General features: G+C 38.0%; 1 protein-coding gene across 1 annotated transcript in view; it reads right to left on the bottom strand.

The window, feature by feature from the left end:
- The window catches only part of itgb3b (integrin beta 3b), a 33289-nt gene extending 7244 nt beyond the window's left edge, over positions 1 to 26045 (bottom strand). The window contains exons 1-13 of the mRNA XM_038298755.1: positions 25870 to 26045; positions 24120 to 24205; positions 23136 to 23340; positions 22805 to 23057; positions 16664 to 16826; positions 16296 to 16457; positions 16097 to 16192; positions 11803 to 11892; positions 11218 to 11352; positions 8985 to 9420; positions 2586 to 2808; positions 2375 to 2475; positions 351 to 470 (exon numbers count right to left, since the gene is read on the bottom strand). Coding sequence (XP_038154683.1) covers positions 351 to 470; positions 2375 to 2475; positions 2586 to 2808; positions 8985 to 9420; positions 11218 to 11352; positions 11803 to 11892; positions 16097 to 16192; positions 16296 to 16457; positions 16664 to 16826; positions 22805 to 23057; positions 23136 to 23340; positions 24120 to 24205; positions 25870 to 25942 — 2143 coding nt within the window. The 5' untranslated portion in view covers positions 25943 to 26045. The remainder of the gene's footprint in view (positions 1 to 350; positions 471 to 2374; positions 2476 to 2585; positions 2809 to 8984; positions 9421 to 11217; positions 11353 to 11802; positions 11893 to 16096; positions 16193 to 16295; positions 16458 to 16663; positions 16827 to 22804; positions 23058 to 23135; positions 23341 to 24119; positions 24206 to 25869) is intronic.
- Positions 26046 to 26395: the final 350 nt, after the last annotated feature.

The following is a 26395-nucleotide window of genomic DNA, read 5'->3' on the forward strand; positions in this document are numbered from 1 at the left end:
TGTGGGCAATTAAATATTCACAAGGCCCTTTGCTGTTGTTCTGTGATTCATACACACAGAACCAGTGTTTGTGGTGATAAAGGTGGTGCTTTTTTAGGTGCTTTTTCTTATGGTTTGTAGAAGGGTTCACCCAATATAACACTATTCTCTATTCAAGTTCATCTACTGTTAGTTTTAAGCTTCCTTTGTGTCTATTTAAATCTTCTCTGAGTAATTTATCCACCTTCCTTCTAAGATACAACTGTCTCATCAATATGTTTTCAAGCTAATTGGGATGTTTTTCATATTCCTAAAACATGAATGGTTTACTGTGGTTATGTGTCATCTTTGTGTGGAGTTGTATTTCTTACCAGGCGTTTTGACCACAAATAAGATGGATTTGCCGCTGGCGTCCTCATAATACTGGAATCGCTCCACACAGTCATCCTGATCTTTATATGAGCAGTTTACCGCATTTGTATCATGGAGCACTGTGAGAAAATGTCAAAGAAATCAGTCAAAGTATAAATATCATAAGTATGTTCTTGCCTTTTTGGTAAAAGAAGTATAATTATGACTGCAGAGTAAAGATGAGCACTTGAAGTGAGGAAAATAGACTGTAAATTATTCTACTAAAGAAGCAAAAGCTTAATAGTATAGTAGGAGTGAAAAAAACTCTAGTGTTAAGAACTATAAGATACAGCAAAAGTTTTACATTTGAGTATTTTACCAAATCAATTGTTACAATTGATTTTTATCAATCGTTACATAATGATGGAACTGTTGGGGACCCTATGTGTGGGTTAGCGCAAGTTGTTCATCTCTACTAACCCACACACAGGGACCCCGACGGTAATGATTGATAAAAATCTACATTATTAAAATTTACATAGTTAAAACAACAGAACTGCTTTCTGAACATTATATTTATATTCTGAACTGAACTATTGCATATTGTATAATCTTTAAAACTACAATATGTCATTTTCATAATAATAGTCAGACTGCAGCAACATGAAGTGCCCACGCATACTGTCTTTCCTCTCCAACAACACGGAGAGCATCATGGTACAAAATAGCTTCCACGCCGTTCGCTTTACCTATCTTGTCAATTGATGATCTTTATTTACATTAGATCGCAGCATCAAATCAAGTATATTGACAAGTATATAAATTAAGATATGAGAAGGTATCACGAATTGACCACTGTTTTAGTGGAGGCTGCTGAGACAAGCTTTCTAAATTAAAATGGAAGACAGAAAGTAATGTTGACAAATAATGAAGCGGGGAATGCTTTTAAGAGGTTTGTGAGTGGCTCTTGAAAAAGCCAGCTGATGCACGAGGTGAATCTTGACAACGAAATGTCGATTACTTGGCTACCAGTGTAACAGAGCTAAGACCTTATTCCTGCATAAAAAATATGTTTTCTATAACTAAGAGCTAGCTATATACAGGGTAAAGAAATATATATATATATATATATACATATATATTGCACTGAGTTATTGCAAGAAGCAACATCAATAAATATTGCTAAAAGAAACATTGAAATTGAAGACAAAACTAAACTAAGGTGTGTGTATTGTCCATGCCCATGGAGGGTGGTTTTAGTGTGTGTGTGTGTGTGTGTGTGTGTGTGGGTCCATGGTTGGGGTGGGTGGTGTCGGACCTCAGCAGTCCTCTGTTCATCTCCAGCAGTTACCCTCTAGAGCCTAGCCTTGGCCTGCTGTCGTCTCTTCCTGTTCTATCGCCCTGACAGGCCTCTTAGATGTCACTCCATTCTCCTCACGGTAAACTGCAGCCACTCTCCCCTGTCTTTAGACCACTCTCCACCCAGAGGACAATTCGGATCTTCCGCTGTTCTGCTTTAATCCTCCAGAGTTAGCCTCTATAGCCTCTTCAGGGCCATCATCGTTGTTTCCTGGTAGTCCTCTCCGAGCTGCCTGTGCTCCCCAGCTCTCTTGCTGAGGTAGCAGCAACAAGCTACCGCCTCTGCCCCTGACGGTCCTTAGCGCCATAAGGCGGTATATTTGACCAGCTCATCCCGGTTATGGTACTCTTTCAGCCCCTGTTCTCACACTGATTCCCCTCATACCCTCTCTGAGATCATGAACGGCGTCTCACCCTACCTCTGTCGTAAGGGGATTTGTCCCCCTGTTTTGGGCACTCTAATCAAAACAAACATGCACTGAAGGCAGGAGAAAGATGTGAGTCCACTCGGAAAAAAAACAACAACAAAAAAAAAAAAAAAACAGCACTTGAAATCATGCCTTTCTGTAAGAATTTTTAAAACATTAACAATTACTTGCATATTTCGTCGTCATACACTTGGCAATAACAAATCAGTCCTAACAATATTTGTGTATTACAAATCCTAACTTTGGCCAAGGCTTACCTATTTCATCAACAAGTACAATCTCATCCTTGCAAATTCGACTGCAGGTGTTATCGTCATGCAGCTTGCCTCTCTTGAAGTGCTTACATTCCACACACTCCCTATGAAGACAATCGTATTCAATGCAATTTCATCCAGTAAATGATAATTTTTAGCCAGATATTTTGAATTCAGCTACTCTTCATGCAAACAGGTGGATTTGTAGACTTACTTCTTCATGGTACAAGCGTCTGGGCAAGTAGGGCACTTGTCACATGTGGCCCCGTAGGCCCCTGGCTGTGTACACTCACAGACCCCACAAACACACTGGCCCCTGCCACTGCAGAGTAGACCCAGGTTGGACATGCAGGTGTCTGTGCGTCGGGAGCAATTGCAGTTCTCGCCCTGCCAGTCTGGTGCACACTGGCAGAAACCGCAGTTACACACCCCATGGCCTGAATTGGGAAGAAGATTGCATGTTTTTGATAAGCTGTAGCTGATACAGCAACACGTTCCAGAGGTGAAACATCAAAACTGTCAAAAAAAAGAGGACAATTAACAAATGGGGAACATGGGTGTGGTATGCTAATTAAATTCTCCTTATTCTCCTTGTGAGTTTGTCCGTGAAAGGTTGCCTGTCTCTGTGTTGTCCTGCAATGGACTGGTCAATGGGCCTCTCGCCCATTGACAGCTGCAGATAGGCACCAGCACCCCTCGCGACCCCAACTGGGATTAAGCGTGGATGAATTCCAGTTAGACTGTCAAATTTCTGGGTGGCATGAAATATTGGGCAATTTAATACAATAGGGTATTTACTTCTTTGTAAAACTGTTTAAAATTAGAAATAAACAGTTTAATGTATATCAAATAAATAGACCATTGGTTCATTTATCAAAAGAAAACTGACAATGATTACCTGATATTAGTAAGTAATGTAACATGATGCAACAAAGTAAATCAATATGTCAAGCACAAGAAAATAATTAATATCTACTTTATTATTTCATAACAGCAAATACTACAGGGATATAAGTTTACTTAAAATTTTGAGTACAGTAAAATGCTTTTGGTGCCTATGAAAAACAGGTACACTTTACTTAATTTGTTTAAATAAATGTAATTTACAACTTGGATGTGATTAAGTAAATGAATATTGACACAGGTGAATGAGTTGTTATATGCTATATGTTAATGACATATTTTGCCTTGAATAATTGTTATTGACAGCTTTGTTAGGCACGTGCTGCACATAAACCAACCAGAAATTAAACTTAAATAAACAACCCAAAAAGGGTTTTAGCATTAAAGTTATGTTCCTTGATTCTGTTTTTCTACTACTATGCCTTGATTCTAACAACTTATAAAAGTTTGGGTGATCTTCTAGAACTTATTCAATATAAAAGTGATTATAAATTTGCATCTTTTGTTGCTTTTAAGAAGTCCCAAAGCCATCAAATGATCACCTGTGCATGTCTAAATCTTTACATATTAAGTAACCAAAGGCCTGTTTAAAATCCGCCATTAAATACCATAATAATAACATGTTAATATTTCTTGCCAAAACCTTCAGTGTTTTTTTTTTTTTTTCTGAAAGTCCAGCTGGAAAAGCTCCTGACTGGAAAGAAGAATCATTTTGCTGACGTTTCTAAAAACGACCACACGGTAAAGCTAGTTCCATTGTCTGGAGAAGGCGTCCTTTTATTTCTGGATCAATGATTCATGACGTGGGTAAAATTCAGCATCTCATTCCCTTGTTGTTACATTTGTCCATGCATGCATGTGAGTCAGTCTGAGTGACAGTACAGAAAAGCTGCGGTCCAAAACCGCAGAGAACAATGCCTGGATAAACAGCAAGACAGGAAGCTGTTTGGGGACAGGGTGGCTTGATAAAACAATGATCCCCAAGCAAACAGTTATTACTACTTCACCGCAGTGTGGATGTCTTTTCATTTCACTATTTTACGGCAGAAGCCAAATGTCGCTCACATTTAATGAGTTATCTGAGGGCAAAGACATACCATGTTCTGCAGAGGCCCAGACTTTGAACATTTCCAGTCCTCTCATACACATGCCCCGTCTCTGACCAAACATGGATTTATTTTTAGCCTCATTACACCACATAAACCCATGAGTAAGCAGAAAGGTATTTTCACGAAACTCAACAGACTTTTGGGAATACGGCAAAATGTTTCTGGGTGAGCAAAGTGAGGAGAAGGGGGCTGGAGCGATTTATGAGTTGTGATAATGTAATGAGGTACAAGTCAGTAACCTGTGCAAGATTTTTACACTATGCCTGTAACCCTTGTTCTCTCTTTTGCAGTCCTGACCTATTTTGATTATGAACAAAGTTGCCTGGCAACATGAAAAAGTACTAACAATGTTAAATGGAAGCACTGGTATCATTTTCATGCTTGTTATTTATGTTTTGATAGAATCTGGATTTAATTAGACTTCTAATTATTTATTTGAGCAGTTCCTTTTCATACTAGATTGGAATACCACATGCAGCTTTATTTTGGATTTTTTTCTAACATACAAATGGACAAAATCCTGGATAAAATACAAAAATCTAAAAACATCAAATGAGCAAAGTGTAAACATGAAGAAATGAAGAAAAGCTGTCCCTTGAGGTTTATAAATGGTAATTTAAGCGTTGTTTTCCAAGTGTGTCATAGTCAGACCGAACCCTGGTGGAACTGTTTTAGGTTAGGGATAAAGAGAATAAAAAGTAAATAAGGGAAGTAAATATATACCATACAGTCTCCTCCTGTAACTCAGCCTAACAAGTAATTGTCTTTTCAGAAACACATTTTCCATTTGTGAAATTTATATGAACTAGTAATGGTGTCTCAATGCAGTTTCATACACTGTGGTCCAAATCAACCAAGCCATTTCTTAATAATCTTTTTTTAAAAGATCCTGACAATCAGGTGAGTGAATATATCAGCTGTTTAGCTGTTTTATTGGTTTCAAACCTGTATTATTAAGCCTTATACATTATTTTACCTGATCCGTTTTCTCTTACAATGTACAGTAGTGTTAAAGTGTTCTTCATCTAAATAAATTAATCTATTCTTATTTTCTAGAACTCGCTGAATGTTTCATAACCTGAGTAAAACTGCTTTTTATAAGCAGCTTTGGAACACTTTTTTTGTTTAGAAATGCTACAAATCATCCATGCATCCATCCATTATCTGACACGCTTGTCCCAATTGGAGTTGCGAGGGGTGCATTGTGCCTATCTCCAGCTGTCTATGGGCGAAAGGCGGGGTACACCCTGGACAGGTCGCCAGTCTGTCGCAAAGCAACACAGAGAGCAACAGGACAAACAACCATTCACGCACACACTCACACCTAAGGAGAAACTAGAGAAGCCAATAACCTATCAGTAATGTTTTTGAACTGTGGGAGAAAGCCGGAGTACCAGGAGAGAACCCACGCATACTCAGGGAGAACATGCAAACTCCATGCAGAAAGACCCCGAACCTTCTTCCTGCAAGGCAGCAGTGCTACCCAATTGCACGACTGAGCAGCCCTGCTACAAATCATTGTAGCCCTATTTGAATGTATAACCATTTATGTTATGTCAGCTATGGGACATCTGTTCTCTAAGATCAAAGCAGGCCTTAACAAAAAATCTGACATGCAAAATGAAGAAACCTCTGACAACATGAAGTAGGCTGAAAATCTCCAAAAAGCTGCACGTCATGCCCTGACATAAAGAAATTAATTAATGCTCTCAGGGTTATCCATTAGTCCAGAAAGTGTTACAGAGCAGTCTTCCAAGGCTTTTTGTGTCACTAGTGATATACAGCGAGAGCCTTTATCTACAAGTGGAACAGAGGGGAACGCTTTAAGGAGTTGCTGGCTTATCAAAAATTGCTCCTAGAGCTATTAAGATAGCATCCAGAAGGTTCCAGAAAAACCTTAAACAAAATCTAAGGAACTTCGGGCTTCAGCTGCCCCAGATAATATTACAATTTATTAGTCAACAGCAAAAGAGAGCATCCGAAATCACTGTGGACCAAAAAGAAAACAGAAGTTTTTATTAGAAAAAACTTCACAAAAAAGTTGGAATGGTTAAACTACTAAAGCATCAAAGATAAAAAAAACATACCAATATCCATACATCATGAATTTGTAAAGGCTGCTTTTTTTCTATAGGGTCTGGACAACTTGTCTTATCTGAAGGAGTCATGAAAATAGCTCTCCAGGAGGAGAACAGGATTTTAAAATGATGCATTTAAAGACCTGTAAGTCCATCTCTGCAGGGCTCAAAATTACGTTTTAATTATGGCCAAGTCAAAAGCTGGACTTTAATTTAAATTAATTGGCATTAAGGTAAACAGGCCATTTATGAGTTCAAACCTTTTCATGGCAGGATAAAGGAATTCTTCGTACGAGAATTAACCAGAATACCTGCCCTTTAAAGACTTGATTTAATACTGGGAACTGAAAATCATCACCACATCCCTATCTTACAGGGAGTGAAGAAAAGATAAAGGAAGGTGTGAACAGTTAATTGAATGATGTACTACTGTAGCCAAATAGATTGGTTCTATTCAATATCATGCTATCTTAAGATAAATTTATAGAAGAGGCTTCTTTGCTATCATCAAACACATCGTCACTCCAAAGAAACCTTAAATTTAAGGGTCACCTCTGGCAGCAGAAAACTTTCATCACCGGAACTAAAACATCTGTTGGAACGTTTTGAACCTTTTTAAAATAAACTGTGCACAGTTGACAAAAAAGCATACAGTCTGAGTCAGTGCTCACACATGGTGTCCATCCAGTGACACATGTTTGTTGTATGTGGAGCCCGTGTCCTGCACTGGAGGAAAGAGTTGCTATTGTGTGTAATTCTTCCCAGATGAAGAGGGTGTGTGGTGGCATGTCGACACATTAAAAAGGACTGCAATTTACAAAACTGTAAACACATGAAGCTTTGCCACAACCGCACACTAACTCCAGTGGTCAATGGCTAATTTTATGCACTTTAAACATTCAGAAATACATTATATAATAAGGTTTTAACGTTAGGTGATTTTAAAACATACGCGGTATTTGTTTTAGACCTCTGATCTTTCCGGGTATTCATCCAGATATTTCAGCGGGTTGAAAAACTGCAGTACATGTGGCTCCAGAAGTTGAGAATATCTTAAAATTGCCCCACGGGCCACAAACACGCTTCCTGTGAACTTCAAAGCTTGTTCCTTAACAAGTTATATATGAAATCTTGAAAGAAATGTCCATTTGTTCTTGTCATTAAGGTTCACCTTAAACTAGCCTTAATGATCGCAGTAAAACCATCACACAATAGCACACTGAAAGCGAATGTCCTTTAGAGCTTTATGATCCTGTCACTCAATGTTTGGCTTTTTGTTATCCGTCTGCTTAATTTGTTGCTGAGCAACACAGTTGTTGAAATAAAAGATGTCCTTCTCTTAAAATTGGGAATATCTGAAAAAGCTTTTGTCTCTGACAAAATTTCCACTTTCAATCATCTTTTCTAAACACAGTCCTTTAATTTAACTTTAAAGGTATAGATGAGGATTTCCGGGTGGAATCATCAAAATAAGTGGTCCTCCTAATTGTCAGTCATTCTGGCGATATGTTTACATAAGGCCATCCTACGTGCTCGTCCCCCATTTTCACTTAACGTTGGTGAGTCTGACATAGTGGAAAAAAATGTACATTTTCTATGGGAAAGTAAGCTTGTATGAGTGATGCAAACAGCAACTTTTAAACAGAGCGTGCACAAGGAGAAATTGGATTGTGCACACTCTCGCACACGTTTAACAGGCATTCCCTCTCCTCGGGAGCGGGTACGGGGTTGTGCATGTGCATTTTTTTAAAGTGGAGAGGGCGGTTCTTTTCAAAAATCATGAAAATCCTCCACTATACCTTTTAAAAAAACAATGGTAATCATTTTTAACAACGTAATTTTGATTTTCTGATTTTCTTGTTGTTGTCCTTTTATAATTGACCTTATTCTCCAATTGTCCTTTTCTTTTTCTTTTTGGAGATATTTCTTTTTTCCTCAAAAATTCATAACACAGTTGTCAGTTATTTTTTCTTATCTTTTCTTTCTTTAAATGGCTACCCTCAACACACGTCTGCCTATCAACAAAAATAAAAAATCTTGTAGAAATGTGCATTTTCTCACAACAGTGTTGTGTTGGAAAGTGACACAACATATGAAAATCAGCACGGAAAGTTATATTTTTCTGTAATTTCTCATAAATGCTTCATTGTTAGGTCATACAACTAAATCTGAATTCATTTTGAGCCTTTTCTATATCTTAACAAAGAGAAGAGGGTTGTGAGTATAGGGAGTGTTACATGTAGCAGCGAACCACAGACTTCTGTTTGGGCTTTTTTATTTATAAAATCAGCATCTAATCTTTGTCAGAAATGGTATAAAAGGCCCAATTCTGAAGTTTGAGGAGCCAGAAATATTGATTTTGAGGTAAAATGATTTATCTAACTGATTATTAACAGTGCCTCATATATTATATTGGTACATATTCCTCAGTTGTATTCTTCTGTCTTATAAGATTTATTTAAGTCTAATATTTAGGCAAAGAATTAAATTACATTTAATCTTAATCAGGTCATCAAACCTTACCTGAACATAGTTCTCCTTTGTATCTCAGGCAGTTGAAGTCATCACACTCACACAGATTCCCCCACACCTTTCCAAAGTCGCTGCTGTGGCACACACACTGGCCGCACACACAGTCACCGCGGCCGCTGCAGACGGCTCCTCCGGAGCCTTCAGGCCCGTTACAGCGGTCCTGCTCCATGGGGTTATAGTCACCCTCTGCACACTCGCAGTATGGCCCTAACCTGCCGGGGTGGCACAGGCACATGCCGCACTCATAGGTGCCATTCCCGTTGCTGCATTTAGGGCTGTTTAGCTGGGCTTTGCTCTGGCACTTGCAGTCACACTCAAAGGTGACAGTAATGGAGAGGGAGTCCTTGAAGCCCACAGGCTTGATGATGAATGTTTTCTTCTTTTGTTTGGGACAGCCCCGAGCACGGGCCTCCACACTGAATGAGACCTAAAGGACAGAAAGATTGATGTTCACCAAACTACTGCTCATTTTACACCATTATTAAATCGATTTCATAAGGAAGCATTTTAAAAGGAATGCAAAGAAAAGCACAAAGTTAATGTAGTTGTTTAGTGAGGTACTGGATCCATATTTGGTTGATGTCCAAAAGTGGGCAGTAACTACATCTGCAGAGAGATCCAAATATGGAAATATTATCAGAGCCAGGGAGAAAAGAAAATTTGTGGAGGGGCAGAATGGGTCACTTAAACTCAGGAAAGAACAACACAGACTCAAATTTAAGTTAGTAACAAAAAGAATAAAGGTCAACTTTTAAAGCAGACATTTAAATCAAGTATTTTGGCCCAGAAAAAAACAGACAGGAGAGTGAAGACTGTTGATCTGTTCCTTCCACAGTCTGCTCCTTGACAGCATTTGGAAAGAAAATGAGAAATCCATTTTAAAATAGATGTAGATGGTGTACTTAAGGGAAATGGAAATATAAGGAAGACATTTTCCACAATAAAAGCAAAAATAGCAAATAGAACTATGTATGTTTTTTATTAGCTCCTTATACTATAAAGGTAAACAAAATACCAACGTTTTTTACTGCCATTTAGTAATTATTGCCATTTAGTAATTATTGCATGCTAATTATAGGATATAGAAGTTACATTTAATAGTGGTTCCAAATGTCTGACTCAGCCTCATTAAATAGAAGATATTCAGTAAAATTTATACCACAAATCCTCTACTTTGGTTCACTTTGTCCTTCCAAATCAGACACTGATCCGCTAAGATGATGGGCTTTCAGATCATTAAGGTCAATCTAAATGTGCAGCAGAGCTCTTTCCAAACAGTTTAAGACTTGGAATATTAATTTTACATGCTGTTCAGATGATGAGTTCAGCTTAAAACTGCAGTCAAGTTGTTTTACTTTCAAAGTTTTTTTTTTAACTTTTTTCTTTTTCTTTACCATCCTTATCCTCTTTATGGAGACAACAAAAACACTGGACCTGATAGATCTTTGTCACCAATCCTCTTGCTATAAAAATCAGACTAGTGCTCAGACTGTATATACAGATATCGATATGCAAGGTAACATTTTCTGTCTTTCTAAGGTTAACACATATCCCTTATGTAGGTATCACACTCTTTTGGCTTTCCCATGTTGAAGAGCCGCTTAAACAATTCTCTGTGTTACATCATATTTAATCCCACAAAACAGGAATTCATAGATTAGTTAGCAAAAGTTCACAGAATGTCACCCACATTGCAAAAGGTGTTTAATTTAGAAATTTTTTTTAGGAGACTATGGGATCTTCAAAAAGTTTGACCCAGTGATTTTCAGCACATAAAAAAACTTTAGAACCCAACATGCAGTAATGTGCTAAATTTAAAGGATTTTTTCTGTAATTTTCAGTATTTAAATGCTCTTTGCACCTCTATACAAGTAGTGCCGACAAATTACTTACAACTCGATATGGAATTTTAGGAGGAAGGAAAGTGAAAGGTAGGTTTTAAAATTTTTCTGATTTTTTGATAAATTTTTATGCAAAGTTTCCTTTTTGCTATTCATCCCTTCATTGCTTATATTTAATCCATTTATCACAAAGAAAATTAGACTTTAGAGTTGATCCTATCACAGCCTATAAATGCATAGGCAAGTATCTTAAAATCTTGAATTAAATAATTATTTTATGTTTTCTTTTCTTTAATCAGTTGTATTGTTGAATAATACATATTTAATTCATTCTTCTTGAAAATCATCCATACTGGAAAATAGTGGTGTCACAGTGGACTAACCGTGTCCCCTATTTTGTGCCCAGAGCAGGACTTCATGCCTGGGATGAGTTCTCCATTCAGACAGGTGGCGTTAAAGGACAAGGACAGCTCCTCTGGGACACCCAGAAGCTCCAGCTCCACCTTAGAACGAATTTCCTGACAAAAACACAGAACAGAAAGAAAAAGGTTTAATTTCCTCTACAGAAAAATACCAGTTGTTGTACAATCTTTGTGGCATCAAGTTACTGCTTTAGTTTAGACACAGCTAACCATTTATGTTGAACCTGTTATGCTCCTGCTGGTTCTTTAAAAACATCTTTGAGTTATTGTTTTAATCTACAGGTATTCTCTCATCCATAATTTTTCTGCTTCATGGCTTTAGGTCAAACATAAATGTTGAATAACAGCCAGGAAACACCAACATTTGGTCAGATTCACACTTCTTCAGAAGCTGTGGCATTTCCACTGAGACTGTGGCTCAGTGCACATGACTCACACATCATGGGTGTGGGTCAGCAAACACATGTCATCTCCTCAAACATTGTCTAGCCAAGGTTTTGTGTGTGTTTGTAAGAGTGTGAAAGTGTGTATTTATGTGACACTCACAGCGTAAGCTTTAAGGATGAGTTGGATAACGTTTCCAGAGTCGTTTGACAGCGTTCCTACTGTGGTGCCGGGAATAAGCTCACTGTAGTTCTGCAATAGACAGTACACAATGATGAGGAGTTTAAATGTTTCTTAAGTGTATCACATGTTATCTAGTCTATAAATTAGAGCAACAGTAATGAGTGACAAATACATCTATTTGAAATAACCACTAAAGGCAGTGTTAAAACAGACACCATTGAATCATTTATACCAAGGTATGGCATTCTGGTTTCCATTAGCCTCTGCGGTTCATTTGCTAAGAGGGTTGCCAAAACACACATGAAAATATAGATGAAATCAGACCCTGAGTAATGCTTTGAAGTGTGTTCATCCTTGATTCTAAAACGGAAAAGCCTGTAAAACTCTATCAATACTTTCCATTTTGATCACAAAAAGCTTCCTCTCCGCTGCACTCCTTCACATAGATTTCAGCAAAAAGCTCCCCTCCCATAGGGGTTCATCTATTTAAATAAATGTAATCTAACCAAATATATACTGCATTGTCCAAATATTACCCTTTGGGGGGAGAAGTTTGACCCTATACAGCAGAAGCAAATCTTGATTGCGGTTATCAGAGTGGAGAAACTCTGGAGAAAGTTTCGTCCACAAGTCCTTTGAGAATTTTATTAATTCAGCCACACGGGAGTATTTTCAAAAATAAACTGACCAAGATCTTAATGTGTTTTTGTTTTTTTGTTTTTTTAGCTATTCAGAGGTTGACCTGCTGCAAAACCCAAGTGAGCTTAAACTTATTGATCAAACTGATCGAAGATTTTCTGCAAAAGAGAAGAATTCATCATTTTGTGAATTATGACAAATTACCAGTTTATTCTACTAAAACCACTGTGGGATGATTTTCTTTGTCTGCAATGCAATGATAGTTTTATGCCAGCTGTAAAGTGATGCAAGCTTTTTATAATGTTCTACCTAATTATATCTGTTCAGAGATCATTCCCCTTATACTCAGCAGTGCTTTTTGACTCAAACTCTCCAATAAATGCAAATTTTTCTTAATTCTTTTCCTATTCTTCATAATAAACACTAAACCTAAGGGGTGAGTGACACCTGGAAATTGTGAGATGTGGTAAGGGTCTATGTTAATCCCCGGTTGTTGATCCACTCTTGGATTAATTTTGGTAGATTGAGCTTTAAATGTTCATTGTTCCACCACTGTGGCTCACTAGGGACCTAAAACCTAGAAAGGACCAAGCAACCCTTGTAAAATGAAAATATGTCAGTGACTTTATGCCTAGTTTGCTTTGTTATTGTGACTTAATACGTCTACGTTTCTGTCACAATAATCAGGCGTATTCATGGTCTCTAAAATCCAACCAGAAAAGAGGTTAATCACAGTAAATGTAGTTTTTAATAAGACGGTTAAATATATATTTCTCATGGTGGCAAGGATTGGGATATTTTTTCCCTTAACATCTTAAATAAAAATTGTTTTTACTAAAATAATATTTCAAATTAAAACAAAAAATAAAGCTGTAAGGAAAATATTTTTTTTATGGTTTGAATGTATTTCTGTTAGACACTCTCGACTCTAGAGTTAATAAGGATTTTTAAAGAACACTCCCACCTACAAAGGCCAGGTAGTGATAAGATCAAACATAAATACATGTTGTTCAGCATTTATTTCTGAAAATTGTTTCTCCAGAGCATTCCAACTTTATTTCCTTGGGACAAAAGAATAAAATTTGACTGCTAGGTCCATCTAATGGCAATAAAACCCTTTCCTAGTGTTCTGCAGAAATTGTTTTAAGACTGTGTTTACATGATGGATGGTGAGAACACCCTCCTCTCTCCATATCTAAACCTCAAAAGTTGTGTTATACTCAGAATTTATTTGATAAGAAAGCATCAACATGGGTGAAAGGGGGGCATGCTTACATACCAAGTAAATCTCAGTCATGAAGGAATCTGTACTCACTATTGCTGTAGCAGCGTATTTGACATGCTTCCAGCTTAACAGAGTCCGAAAAAGTTATAGGTTTGCCCTTTTCAGGAATTCTATGTATTCTCAGGTGCCTTAAACACACAAGAACCTGTCCAAGGTCTTTACTCGAAAACTGCCACACTTATTCCAAATCCTCAGAAAAGAAAAATTTTTAACAAAATAAAAAATTTATTTCAGTTTAACCATTTCTAGAGTGCAACCTCACTCATGGGATGTGACTGTTTAGTTTGATATTCAAGGAGAATTGTTTTCAGTTTTTAAAAGTGCATTCATTGATGGTAAAAGAGGGACAATAACTTATGGATACAAAAGCACAAAAACAAATTTTCTATTCTGTCCCATTAAAACCATAAACTTCCTTTTATTTCCATCAGTTTTATTTCACATTACAACAACACACAGCACATTTATGTATGGCTGGTGTTGGCCTAGTGGTTAGAGCAATGCCTTTATGTTCTGAGATGGTTGCAATCCCTACTGCATGCACTTTGGGTTCCTAAGCAAAACACTTATCCTCACACTGTTCCCCAGTAACTACACGATGGCAGCCCACTGCTTTCCAAGGGGATGGGTTAAATGCACAGAGTGAATTTCCCCATTGTGGGACAATAAATGGCATTGACATATTTATGTAGGGAAATGTAAGAGTTAAAATCCCAATTTCTTTACAGTAAAAAAATCAATCTGTGCATAATTTATCTTGGTTTTGCTACAAGTTCTTTAAGCGAGTACCTTTTCTTGCCATTTATGCAAAGCTATTGTCATGATCGCAGCCCAGGTAGCTAATCTGTTTACTCACTTGATTCACCTGCCATGCCCTCCCAGCTCTCTAAATAGCATTCGTCTTATCTACCTGCTCCTTCTGCCAGATCATTATTCATGTTTGTTTGATTTATTGCTGTTTCATTAGTTTGAGTTATTCCATGGTTCATGTTCCCGTCCCTAGGGGCCAGGGATTCTGGCGGGTTTTAGTGGTTGTCTCATGTCTCCTGATCGCGTCCCTGCTCTTCTCCACTGAGCCTGTTATGGTCTAGTTTGGCTTGGCATGTGGGGGCAACTTGAGTCCTGGCTCTACTCCAAGGAGTCCACTCGTTGTGGCTCGGCGTGCGGGGTGAGCCAGATTTAAGTCCTCTGATCCTGGCCCCTGGTTGGAGCCAGGTTTAAAGTTCTGCAGTTCTCCTGGTACCATGTCTTGCCTCTGTTCCTCTAAACCACTTGGCACGCCTGTCTCCATCTAAACGTAATTGTCTGAGCTCACTGCTGAACTCATGGAACTCTTAACGTATTCATCTTTTCCTGTTTTGAAGCCCTGGTCATGCTACGGACTCATGGATCTCTTTCCTGACCTGGATTCAGCATTGCAGAGAGGAGGGACTGAACTGTTAAACCAGGTAAGTGACTCACAGAGACAATCATCTTCTGTCAGATTATCATGGTCACTTACCTGTGTTTCTCCCACAACCAGTGTGCCAGTGATGGATGTTACCCCGCCTCGCCCGCATGCGCTGCATGTCCGCAGATCCACAGCAGCCAGCGTTTTGTTTCTGTTCTGTTTTTCTTTTGTCATTAAATGTTTTGAAACTTCCTACTGTCAGTCTCTCCTGAATACTGGGTCCATTTGTCCTGTTTTATGACAGCTGTATGGATGAGGAAAATTTAACACCACTGCATAGTTTTCTCCTATGGTCAAATCGCATTCATGAGAGAAGGGATTGAAGCAACGCAAAGGATATGTTTCTAGCGGAACAATTAGGGCGAAAAGAAAACTGCTGAGGATGAAATGCAAAGTTCACTGCAGTTCAAATACTTGATCGGTTCTGTCAATCCACATTTTGTTGAACAATTAGAGACTGGATGCTGTTGTGATGTGGGGTGAAGGAGCAGAGAGATGAGGCTTTTTTTAAGTCAAAATGGAAAGTAGAAAGTATTGATAGAAACATTTTTTGTACCTTTCCTTTGCCTGGCCTTTTTCTCTGATTTACAGCTGTCTTTCCTTAATTCCAGAGCAGCGCATGGCCTGCATCCCTCAATATTGTTTCTTTATCAGTACTTAATATAAAAAATATATTTACTTCTATCACATGTATATAAAAACTAAGGCTCTATATTTCAGAACCTGAGATTGTTTATTTTTTTTTCAAGACGATTTTTCAAGGATTTGTTTGCAAAGCAAGGAAACTGCTGAAAATGGCGAAAAATAAAGGATGAGCTGAAAGGATCTGATTCTTTAGCAGCCAGGTTTAACCTTTTTCAGGGGTTATGGTGATTTCATTGTATTGGGTCTGAACTGACCTTGTAAAGGGACACCACAGAGTTTGTTACTGCAAAGATGAGGTTGATGTTGTTCTCTGACATCTTCTCTGTGATCAAAGCAAGGGATGGATAATCCTGTGGGACAAATCAGACAGTGCTGTTAGGTCACACAACATTCAAAGATTTTGCAAGAAATGCCTGCACACATTTCTGTTTGTCAACCCCAATATGTGCTTACCATAGTGGTTGACATGCTGTACATATTGTCAGAGTTCAGATGGCACTCTCCATCGTTGGGCCGCACGATTCCAGCAAGTCGACCATCTAAAGCTACATGGGTTTTAGCATCTGAGGTAAAAATCAGAAGGTGCGAAGCACCTGGACGCCAGCCGATCTGCTCCTAATTCACACACAGGGGGAAAACATTGATTTTCAGATTCTTTCTTTTATCCCCTTCTAATTTACACAAAAAAGTTTTATCTCTGAGAATGATGTTTCTCGTTTATTAACTCAGTATGACATAAGGGGAAAGAATGCATATTAAAATCTAAGTAAATGTGTCTGAGGCAGCAAAAATGCTTGCATTCATGCGGTGTGTCTCTCCACCTTGCACACAGCAGCCTGGATGATTGCATCAAATCCTCCCTCGGGGGCATCTCTGTTCCTGGACACAATCTGTTTCTTCACCTCCTCTGTGAAGCGGCCAACTTCCTCCGTCAGAGACAGCACGTGTTTGTAGCCAAACTGGGGCAGACAGGTGGTATTAATGCTGTCAATTGAAGAGAAATCAACTTTTTAATTCATGTTCGTGTTAACCCATGGTGTCAGGTTTGGGTTTGTTGATTTTAACATAGACTTGTTCTCGTTTTTTTTTTCTTTCAAGGTTTGGTGCGATGTTTCGTTGTTTAAATCTTAAAATGTTTGCTTTGTACAAACTTTTGTTACTTCCTTTTTTATTTCCCTTAGCATTTTTCATCGCCAGATGTTTCCTTTAGTTCCTTTGGTCTCTGTCCTGCCAAGCATCAACTCTACTGTGTGCAATATTATCTTTTATCAGTTACCAGTCTGTTTTTTTTTATCTTTCTACAGTTCCTCTTTTTTTTTAGGCCTGGTATGGGTTTCTCTTTTCCAGCCACATGCTTCTAAACCAACCCAATGCAGTTGCGAACCAAGCCCCCGTGCTTCAGACCTCCATGCCAACATTCAAGATTCCTCGAGATCTTATGCAGTATAGTATGTTTTCAATGACTTGAAAAATACCGTCATGACCTATGAGCACTGAGTGTCACCCAAAGTAGAAATGAAACCAGTGAACGTAAACCGAGACAGACCGAACAATAACATACATAAGTTACTGAGTGATGATAGCATGGCCTATTGAGAAATGCTAACATTTATGAAGGGGTAAAACACAAAGATTTTTGTAATAACATACAATCAAATCCATGAAATTGTGAAATTTTATACTTTTATGATTATTTGTCTTCTATAGAAAATATTTTATGCTTACAAATTTGCTTTTTTTTTTCTCTTGAAATTGTAATTTATATGAACTGATCTTGTTAGGAATCCAGTTTGTGTGGGTTGTTTGTGTGTTTTTCTCTCTCAACCACCAGGTGGTTCCCTGTCCTCGTTGGGCCTCCCTGCACACCTGCGGCTCGTTGGATCATTATCTGGAGGAGTATTTGAGCAGTGGGCTGTCACTACCTCAACGCCAGAGTGTTTGCCAGTTTTGGGAAGCCTTCCTGTGAAAACTGGATACCTGGACCTTCTCCCCCTGGAAGAAATAACTGAGAATGCACTGAGCAGGGTAAAACCTCCACATGATTCGTTCAAGTCTCCAATGAGTATCCTCTTCTCTGGAAGATCCCACACAGACTGGATTTAAGGAATGACAAGAACCCCCTCAAACGTGAGTCCCGCTTCACCTTTATTCAAGTTTCGGTCAAATTTCCCACGGTCCCTGAATTGATCACTGTGGTCTCCCCTTTGGACCTTCCAGTTCCGGTTCAACAGTCCACTGAGTTCCAGATCCAACTCCTGTACTCATTACATCAAATAAACCTGTCAAACGTTTCCCCGTGTTCTCTGAGTGGTTTCTCTGCATTTGGGTCAGATTCCTTTAACTGATCATGACAGATCTAAGATTTCCGTTATTTAAGCATTTACATCAACAAAAAACTATTTTATAGTATTACATTTATATTTCTTAGGTCATGATTTCATAATATTACTTTTCTTTAATCATTTCTATTACTTATCTAGATGGGGAAGACATGTTATGATAACCATTATCAAAACTCTGCTGAGTCTGAATTAAAATTGGCTCAACTTTTCTCATACCTCATCGAAAATATTTTCTATATTCATGCTGCTATATGTTTAGGCTGCTGGAGGACATAGGGACGACTTATAATTGTTCTCCAGTATTCATTAGTTCCTCCCATAATGTGATGTTTTTTCTCATAGTTGATTTGTCTGTTCCTGTTTGACAGTGACTCTATGCTGAAATGAGAAGTAATATGTCATCAACACCTTTGTTTATAGATTCATCTGTTTTTCAGTGTAGTCCTTTTTCTCTTACTATGAACAACTGTATGTGCTCTCTTTTATCCAATACAAGTGAAAATTGGTACTGCAAGCTAATTGATCAGGTGCATACTTTGCAAGTTAATTACTGGATGCAATCAACTGATTTTCCTTGATAGAAACTCTTAACCAATCTGAGTGTTTGATCTGACTTTATTGTCTCTGTAAAGTGCCTTAAGATGACATTTATCATAAATTGGTGCTATATAAATACATTTAAATCCTGTACATACAAAGCCTGCATGTGAAATGATGTCAGCCGGAGAAACAACTTAGACTATAGAATTGATTTACTCCTCCCTGCTTATTTAACTATTTTAAGTGCTATTTATTCTATGCATGACATTAATTCAATATGATTTAAGGAATCATGTTGACTAATGTGTTTACTCCTGAAAATATTTACTCAAATGGATATTGTGCAGATGATTTACTGCAATCTCCTCTTATTCATTCGATTTATGGCCGGCCCAAAGCTAAATGTACGGTATAAGGTTAGCTTTGTGTCAATGACGTAAATAGCAATTAGCTTGTTTATAGTAATTTTTTTTTTTTTTTTGCTAATCAGACTTTTCCAGTATATGAGTTGATATCATCACATTACAGCTTCTGTTTTAGGTGGGGCAGCTTCCAAAATCAAGGCAAAACAATGTATACTCACCAGCTACTTTATTAGGAATGCCTGTAAAATTACTTGTAAACACAAACAGCCAAGTCAACAATTACCTGGCAGCAATATGAGTATTTAAGAACCTGCTGATCTACTTGGATATTCAGACACAACCATCCATCTCTCTGGTTTATTATAAACATACCCAATATCCAGTGAGAGGCATGTGCTGGATGGGAGCAGAGCACACTAGGTTCCACTTCGGTCAGATAAGATAGTAACACTGGGGCTACCATGTACAAAGGCTCAGCAACATCACACAACAACCTCCTGGAAAAAGGTTTCATTCATCCAGTATGTATTGTATCAATGGCCCAAGCTTCTTTTACTGCTTATGGCATAATGCTACAGGAAGGAGAGTTTCTTGGCTCTCTTTTAGCCCCTCTGTGCCAATTGAGCACAGTGTGATTTCCACAGCCAGAGATGTTTAGAGAACCCAAAAATTGTTCTCAAGTGAGAGTGAATTTTTTCTGAGTAACTGTTGGATAATATCATCAGATTTAATCTTTATAAATGATCCTGGCCAACAGGCTTTATAAGCAGGTTATGGTGTTTTAAATACTCAAATGCTGAAAGAATACAAATAAATGTCATAAATATAAAAGGGCAAATTATTGGATAAGAAATATAAACATAAAACTTAAAAAAACAATCCTTACAAAGAAAACTGTATATATGTTAGGACAGGGTAACAAACTTCCATTGTTAATTTCTCCTGTTTATATTTACCTGATTTTGGAATAGTTCAAATTACTCACAAAGGGCAGAGTAGTAAGATATTTTACTCAAGTAGGAGTAGAGATAATTTACAAGAATATTACACAAGTAAAAGTAAAAAATACAGATTTTTTTCAGATTGTTACTAAAGTGAGGTAACTAAATAAATGTAAATAATTACTACCCACCTCTGTCCACAAGCATATCTGTCCCTTTATGACCACAATGTACCCATTTTTTACATGTTACAAGCAGCAGGATACAACACCATACCTTAAACCTCAAATCATTTCCAACTTTTTAGTCTGTCTTATCTTACATTGAAACATTCCCTTAGGCTAGTTCTTTTCAGACTATGTGTAAACAGAAAGTACATTTCTCCAACCGAGATTAAACCAACAAATCAAACTTAGAGAAGCTTCAGGGTGGAGTTACCTCACAGCAGCTTACTTGTAGTCAATCTTACTCTCGGGGTAAACTACCTGCGGCTGTTTCAGAGCAGCTGACCGAGCATTTGTGGGTGCCTAGCTGAGCCTTTAACGACTGCTGTGACTCTGACTGCTCTCTTGCTAAGCACTGCAGCGATTAAAGACGTCCTCACTGAAATGACATAATCAGTTTAATGGTGCTACATGCAGACATAAACAACCTGTGAGATCAGCACTGTTTGTAACACACTGTGCACTGACAAATCAAAGTCTAGATTTGAATACACTAAATGTGTCGAAAAAAGAAGCTGAAGTCAAAAATGACAAACATTTTGCAAGCTTTCATTAAACCCCAAAAGACATATGCTCCGTCATTAACCTTTTTTTTTTTTTTACTAAGCTGAGATAAACTTCCATAACGCTTTACACAAAACTTAGAATATTTGTGTTGTAGACTAGAGAAAACCAGTCACCATTTTACCCCCTTACAGCAGCACATCAATGAGACATGAAACTGTTTTGACTCCTTTATATTAGCACTGGGTTCTAACTAAAACACCAAATGTTAATGAAATGTAAAAATGGAATCACAATATCAAAATATCAATTAAATAAATAAATATTTTATGAATGATTGCTTTTGAGTACTCAGACCTGTCGTCTTCCGCTTTATCAATGACAGGGTTGCGACAGTCTTAGCAGAAATGCCCTGACTCCCCTCCAACACCAGAGACTTTTCCAAGCCTTCCTAGTGTATATTGTGCCTCCTCTTGCCTGGAAATGCTTGAAACACCTCCTTAGGGAAATGACCAGGGGGCATTGGTTTGAGCCACCTCATTTGACGTTTCGATGTAAAAAAGTGACTCCACTCTGAGCCTCTCCTGGATCCTATCTCTAAGGGAGTTCTCCCTTTTCCTATTGAGAACTTTAGACTCAATCTTGAAGACACACATCTTCATCCAGGCCATTCAGCTGCAAACTGATGCAGCGCAACAATCATAAAAATCTGAGAAAAAAATCTGCTGATCATCAAACTTGACCCCCTCCTACTCTTGGCTGCAAATATAAACCCTCCATTAAACTTGTGAGCAGGATCTATGACAGAGGACAGAGTCTAATATAGAATGGGAACAGGTCCAATTTATGCTGGCAATCTTGATGAGACCCCTGCTCTGGTTGTACAGAGACATGATGGCCCCTAGTAAAAGGCCCATGACTCCATATTTCTGAAGCACCCCGACAGCACACCATGAGGAACTTGGTCGAATTCCTTCTCAACTAGGCCTGTAGGCTGAGGCAACAGTCAGAGAGCAGACTCTCAGAGTCAGAAGATGCACCAATGTGACTTTCACATCCACCGACATAAACCCTGACACAAGACGGCTGAGCTGAGGAGGCACATGCAAACCCAAAACAGCCCTCTGCCTCTTCCTGTAGAGTATAGAGTAGAAGAGAAGTGTGCATGACCTCATTCGAGGAGTTGGCTTCCTCAGCTCAGGCTGTGCATGGAGGTGAGCATGACTATTTCTGTAATCACACAACCTGGGTTGTGGTTACCCCTGCCTCCAACAGTTGCCTGACCTTCTTTGCAGCGGTCCTTAGTGGTTCGCCTGCAAGTGGTTGGCCTACTACTGCATGGCCTTACTCACTTGTTCAGTTTTGGGCATCGCCGGTTCTCACGAGGAGTAATCTGACAACCGTGTGCTAGCGAATGAACTCCCAGCTCTGCTGCACTGGGTGTCTTTCTAAAGGATTTTGAATATTTAACATTTTGATAGGCTTTACTGGGCATAAAATCCTATATAAAAATTTATATGTATAATTTGTATACTTAGTTTTTACTGAAAAAGTATCTTGAAAACAAATTTTTTTTGTCCTTAACATCTAAAACACCATTTAATGAGCAGGCTGTCACATCAGTGGTTCATTGCAGATGCATCTACAGTAAAAGCCTGTAGCCTGTTTTCTCCAAATGCATTTTGGATCGCAAGCGATCGAGGCGTTATATTCTAGATAGATCTGGTAGATACTCAGAGGCGACCGACTCAACTCAGACACCAATGGCAGCTCCACATTAGGGCAGAAAAAACTAACAAAAACTTGTAAAATACGAGCGTGAGCTACAAGAACAAGCAGAAGAGTGCTGAATACTTAACAGAGTATGCTGACTCTTTTTCGAGTTTAAAACTAATGTTCAAAACATTTAAAAGTGCAATTAATCTAAATACAGTTTCTTCAGCATCTGCATTTGATCTGTCCTAAAATGAACATGATTATAATAAGAGATATTGTCAAAATTATTATTGTTATGATTAAGCTGGGTGGAGGATTGGTTAACCCTACCTGTAGCAGGGATTTTTCACAGCTGCCTCAGGTGAGATGTACATATACGGTGAAAGTGGTTTGTCCACAAATGCCCCGAAGCCCATGCGAAGGTTGCTGGTTGTTCGGTTCATGGCCTCAGCAATGCCTCGACCCAGTGTCCTCAAGCGGAAAAGGTCATCGTTCATTGAGTAGGAAAGGTCCATGAGGTAGTAAAGGTCAACAGGGTAGTCTTCTACCTGACGAACCTTTACTGTGAAGCGCTTTGCATCATCTGGAAAATATGTGACAGTTTTTAGCTGTGAGTTTAATTAGTTAACATCACCTATAACTCTGATTTAAAGGTAACCACCTGGTCTTAAAGTGATGTGCAGTTTCTGCGGCTTCATCTGGGTGACATCTTGGGTTGCTCCAGCCGCCTTGTTGCTGAGAGGCCGGTCCTCGATCACCTGGAGCCTGCTGGTTGGAGACTCTAGATTTGATTGATCACATCCTGCTGCAATCAGATTTTTCTTCAGATCGCAGCGTGATAAGCTGGCAACTCCATGGCCAAAGTCCTGATATCAGCAATAAAATAAAGCAGATTTAGTGAAACCCATTCTGAGCAATCATCTGTGGAGTTCCTGTCTATAACAGAGTTTCAGTGAAGTTAATTGTATGTAAAAGATTTTTTTACCCTTAAAAAGTTCAACCAGTTATCATTGTCTCCCTTTCATCTCCTCTTTCTTTCATCTTCTCTCATTTTTCCTTTCCTGTGCTACTTACATTGCAGTATCCACATAATCTGTAGTACTGCCTGCATAATCATAATAAAGCAATTTATATGTATAAATCAAGTGGAACACTATGGCGACAGCCGTACTGCTCCACTTGTGAAAGCAAAATCTGTTGGGCCCTTTTTTGGCATCAAGACAATTATTCTTATTGCCACATTGCCAGACAGGGGACTGAAAAAAAAAAAAAAAAAAGTTCAACCACAGCCTGTTGAGAGAAATAAGACTAAAATGTATAGATCTGTAAATACTTTTAGCAAATTGAAATGCTGCATCATTCTGAGTTTTAAAGTGTTATAGACCATGAGCTGGCACAATGAAACATGATTATGTCCATATGTGGTTGGGGGTTTTAAGTATCAGAGGACAGATGACACATTTAACAATATTCGCTCTGCAATTTGCGGTGTCCCATGTAACTGACAGCTCAGTATCTCACGTTAAGAAATTCCCTGAGTTGATCCAACCAGGATTACTTCTGCTTGAGCGGGACCTCTGTGCCAGCCTGCATCAGCCTGGCAGCTTATTGCTTCCATGAAAGTGTAGCAGGAAAAGGTACCAACCTCTTTGAAACACCAAGCACAGCTGGGGTGAACAGCCAGACATTGCTTGCATGTACTGGCTCCTCTGGAGGTGCAAACGTTTGAGCCTGAATCCAAGAGTAGAAAAGTTATTTCTCTAAAACTACAAAAAACATATATATATTAATAAAAATCTGGCAGCTTCCAAAAGGTAAAATTTTGTTTCAACAAAGGGAAAGAGATTTTCCTTTTTTTAATTTTATTTTAAATGGAACAACAAGGGATGTAAATAAAGAAAAGAAAATAGAAACTTTCTCACATTTTGTAGGTCAAGACCAACCAATGTATTTATTGGTGTAATTAAACAAATGCAGACTAGTTCTGAAGGTAAAGGAAAGGGGCCAAAAAAACATTGTATATTTTGATATGTTGATTTTTTTTAGCTGCTGTTATCAATTCTAGCTGCATTCTAGCTTGATATGTCTCTGCTGGCTATACACATCCGGAAACTGAAATATTTTCTAACTCTCTGTTGTACACCAGCTGAAGCTTGGCCAGATTGCAAACATGGTTATCTATGAACCTCCATTTTTAAGTCTTGGTTCCAATACTCAGCTGGATTTATGCATGGACTCTTACTAGGAACCTTTACAAAGGAAAATGCTTTGTTCTCAAACATTGCATCGAATCCCTTGTTTTTTGTCTGGGGTCTTACCAATAAAAGGTGAACCTCCACCTCAGTGTGAAGGTTTATGTTGCCTCTATCATTATGATTGTAGGATTTCCCTGCAGTCACAATATTGTAATTTGTAATACAGAAAGTTCAATTTAGTCTTATTTTATTTCTTTTTGCACATTTTCCTTGTTCCCCAAATGATTTTTTACAAACTTTAATGTGACTTTTTATAAGTTTCCTGTTACCACTTTTTTTTATAAATGCCTGATGGGTTGAGGTCATATAGAGATACAGATAAGCAGTTTCGTAAAACTGAGCTACAACACTTCCAGTTAACAGAAGAGTTTTTCCTGCTTCTCTAAGCAATGAATGCAGCTGCATTAAAAAATGTGATAGAATCAAAGGGGGATTGATGCAAACATATTTCCTTTCAGTTACTGTAGATAGTGCTATGTGTTATCATGTGGTAAAACAGCATTCTGTGGCTAAAAAAAAAGAAAAACGTAACAAGCTTTGAATACTTTGAGGAAAGCTTTAAATGGAGTTACAAATGACAGCTAAAACCACACCATTTTTTATCTTGTTTTGGCTAGATAATAAGAAAACTCTGAATAAAATTAACCAAAGGGAACCATTAGAACTAAATACAGTTAAAACTGGACAAAACTTGAAAAAATTCATTCCAGATTTTAGCTGGGTTTGTTTAGTTTAATTTTAAAATGCACCAAGATGAAATATGCTTCAAATTAGAGCTACTAATGTATCAAACAAAGCTGATCTGCACTCAATTTAACTCAACTTAAGTAAAACCTCATAAAAACTTTGAGCAATGGAAATATTTACATAATTTGGCAGAATGGAGGAAATGTGTAGTTAAAAAGCAAAATAAAACATTTCATAGGCTTTAATACATATTTTACACTCATAAAAAGAGGGCATTAATAGTTTTTTCTGCCTATTTATGGGAGGTGAGCAAGTTTAGTGTTGAGCCTCTTTACTTCATTTTAAGATACAGTAAATAAACAAAAGAATCCCTTAAACTATCTTCTGCTACCCTATAATAAGCCTTCTTATTCTCTTAGTTTTTAATAAGTATAAACAAGAACCTGAACTCACCGCTTGCCTTTTTTATCCCTGCAAACATTAAAACACTCATCCATAAGACCCAGTGCATTGGAAGAGCACCCATGCTGCAGCTGAGGGCTCTCTGATAGGATGCAGGCAGCCAGTGAACTGTGGTTTGAGCAGCACCAGTTGAAGAGAACAGGAAAAAACATATCTGTGAGAGAAAACAACTCCAAATAGAGTCAGATGTCTAAAAGCCAGCCCTACTCTACTCTCCGCCTCAAGCTACCACATTCATTTCATTATGGAAATAGGCGGAGAAAGAGGAGCATTTAAGCTTTGAAAACCTGAAGATATTGACACAAAGAATTATTAGAATAAACTCAGAAATCCACAAATCTCTATATATTTATTCATATAATAGTTTTGGTCTATTCTGTATTCTCTATTGCTTCTAGAATTAAAAAGGCTGCAAACAGAAAATAGCAAGAAAAGAATGAAATAATTTAAATATATTATTACTGAGTCCACTTTTATTTACATTTTCCTTCATTCATTTCACAAATTAGGGCTTAAA

The sequence above is a fragment of the Cyprinodon tularosa genome, unplaced genomic scaffold, assembly GCF_016077235.1.
Source record: "Cyprinodon tularosa strain WSP-4 unplaced genomic scaffold, ASM1607723v1 ctg413, whole genome shotgun sequence".
Lineage (NCBI taxonomy): Eukaryota > Metazoa > Chordata > Actinopteri > Cyprinodontiformes > Cyprinodontidae > Cyprinodon > Cyprinodon tularosa.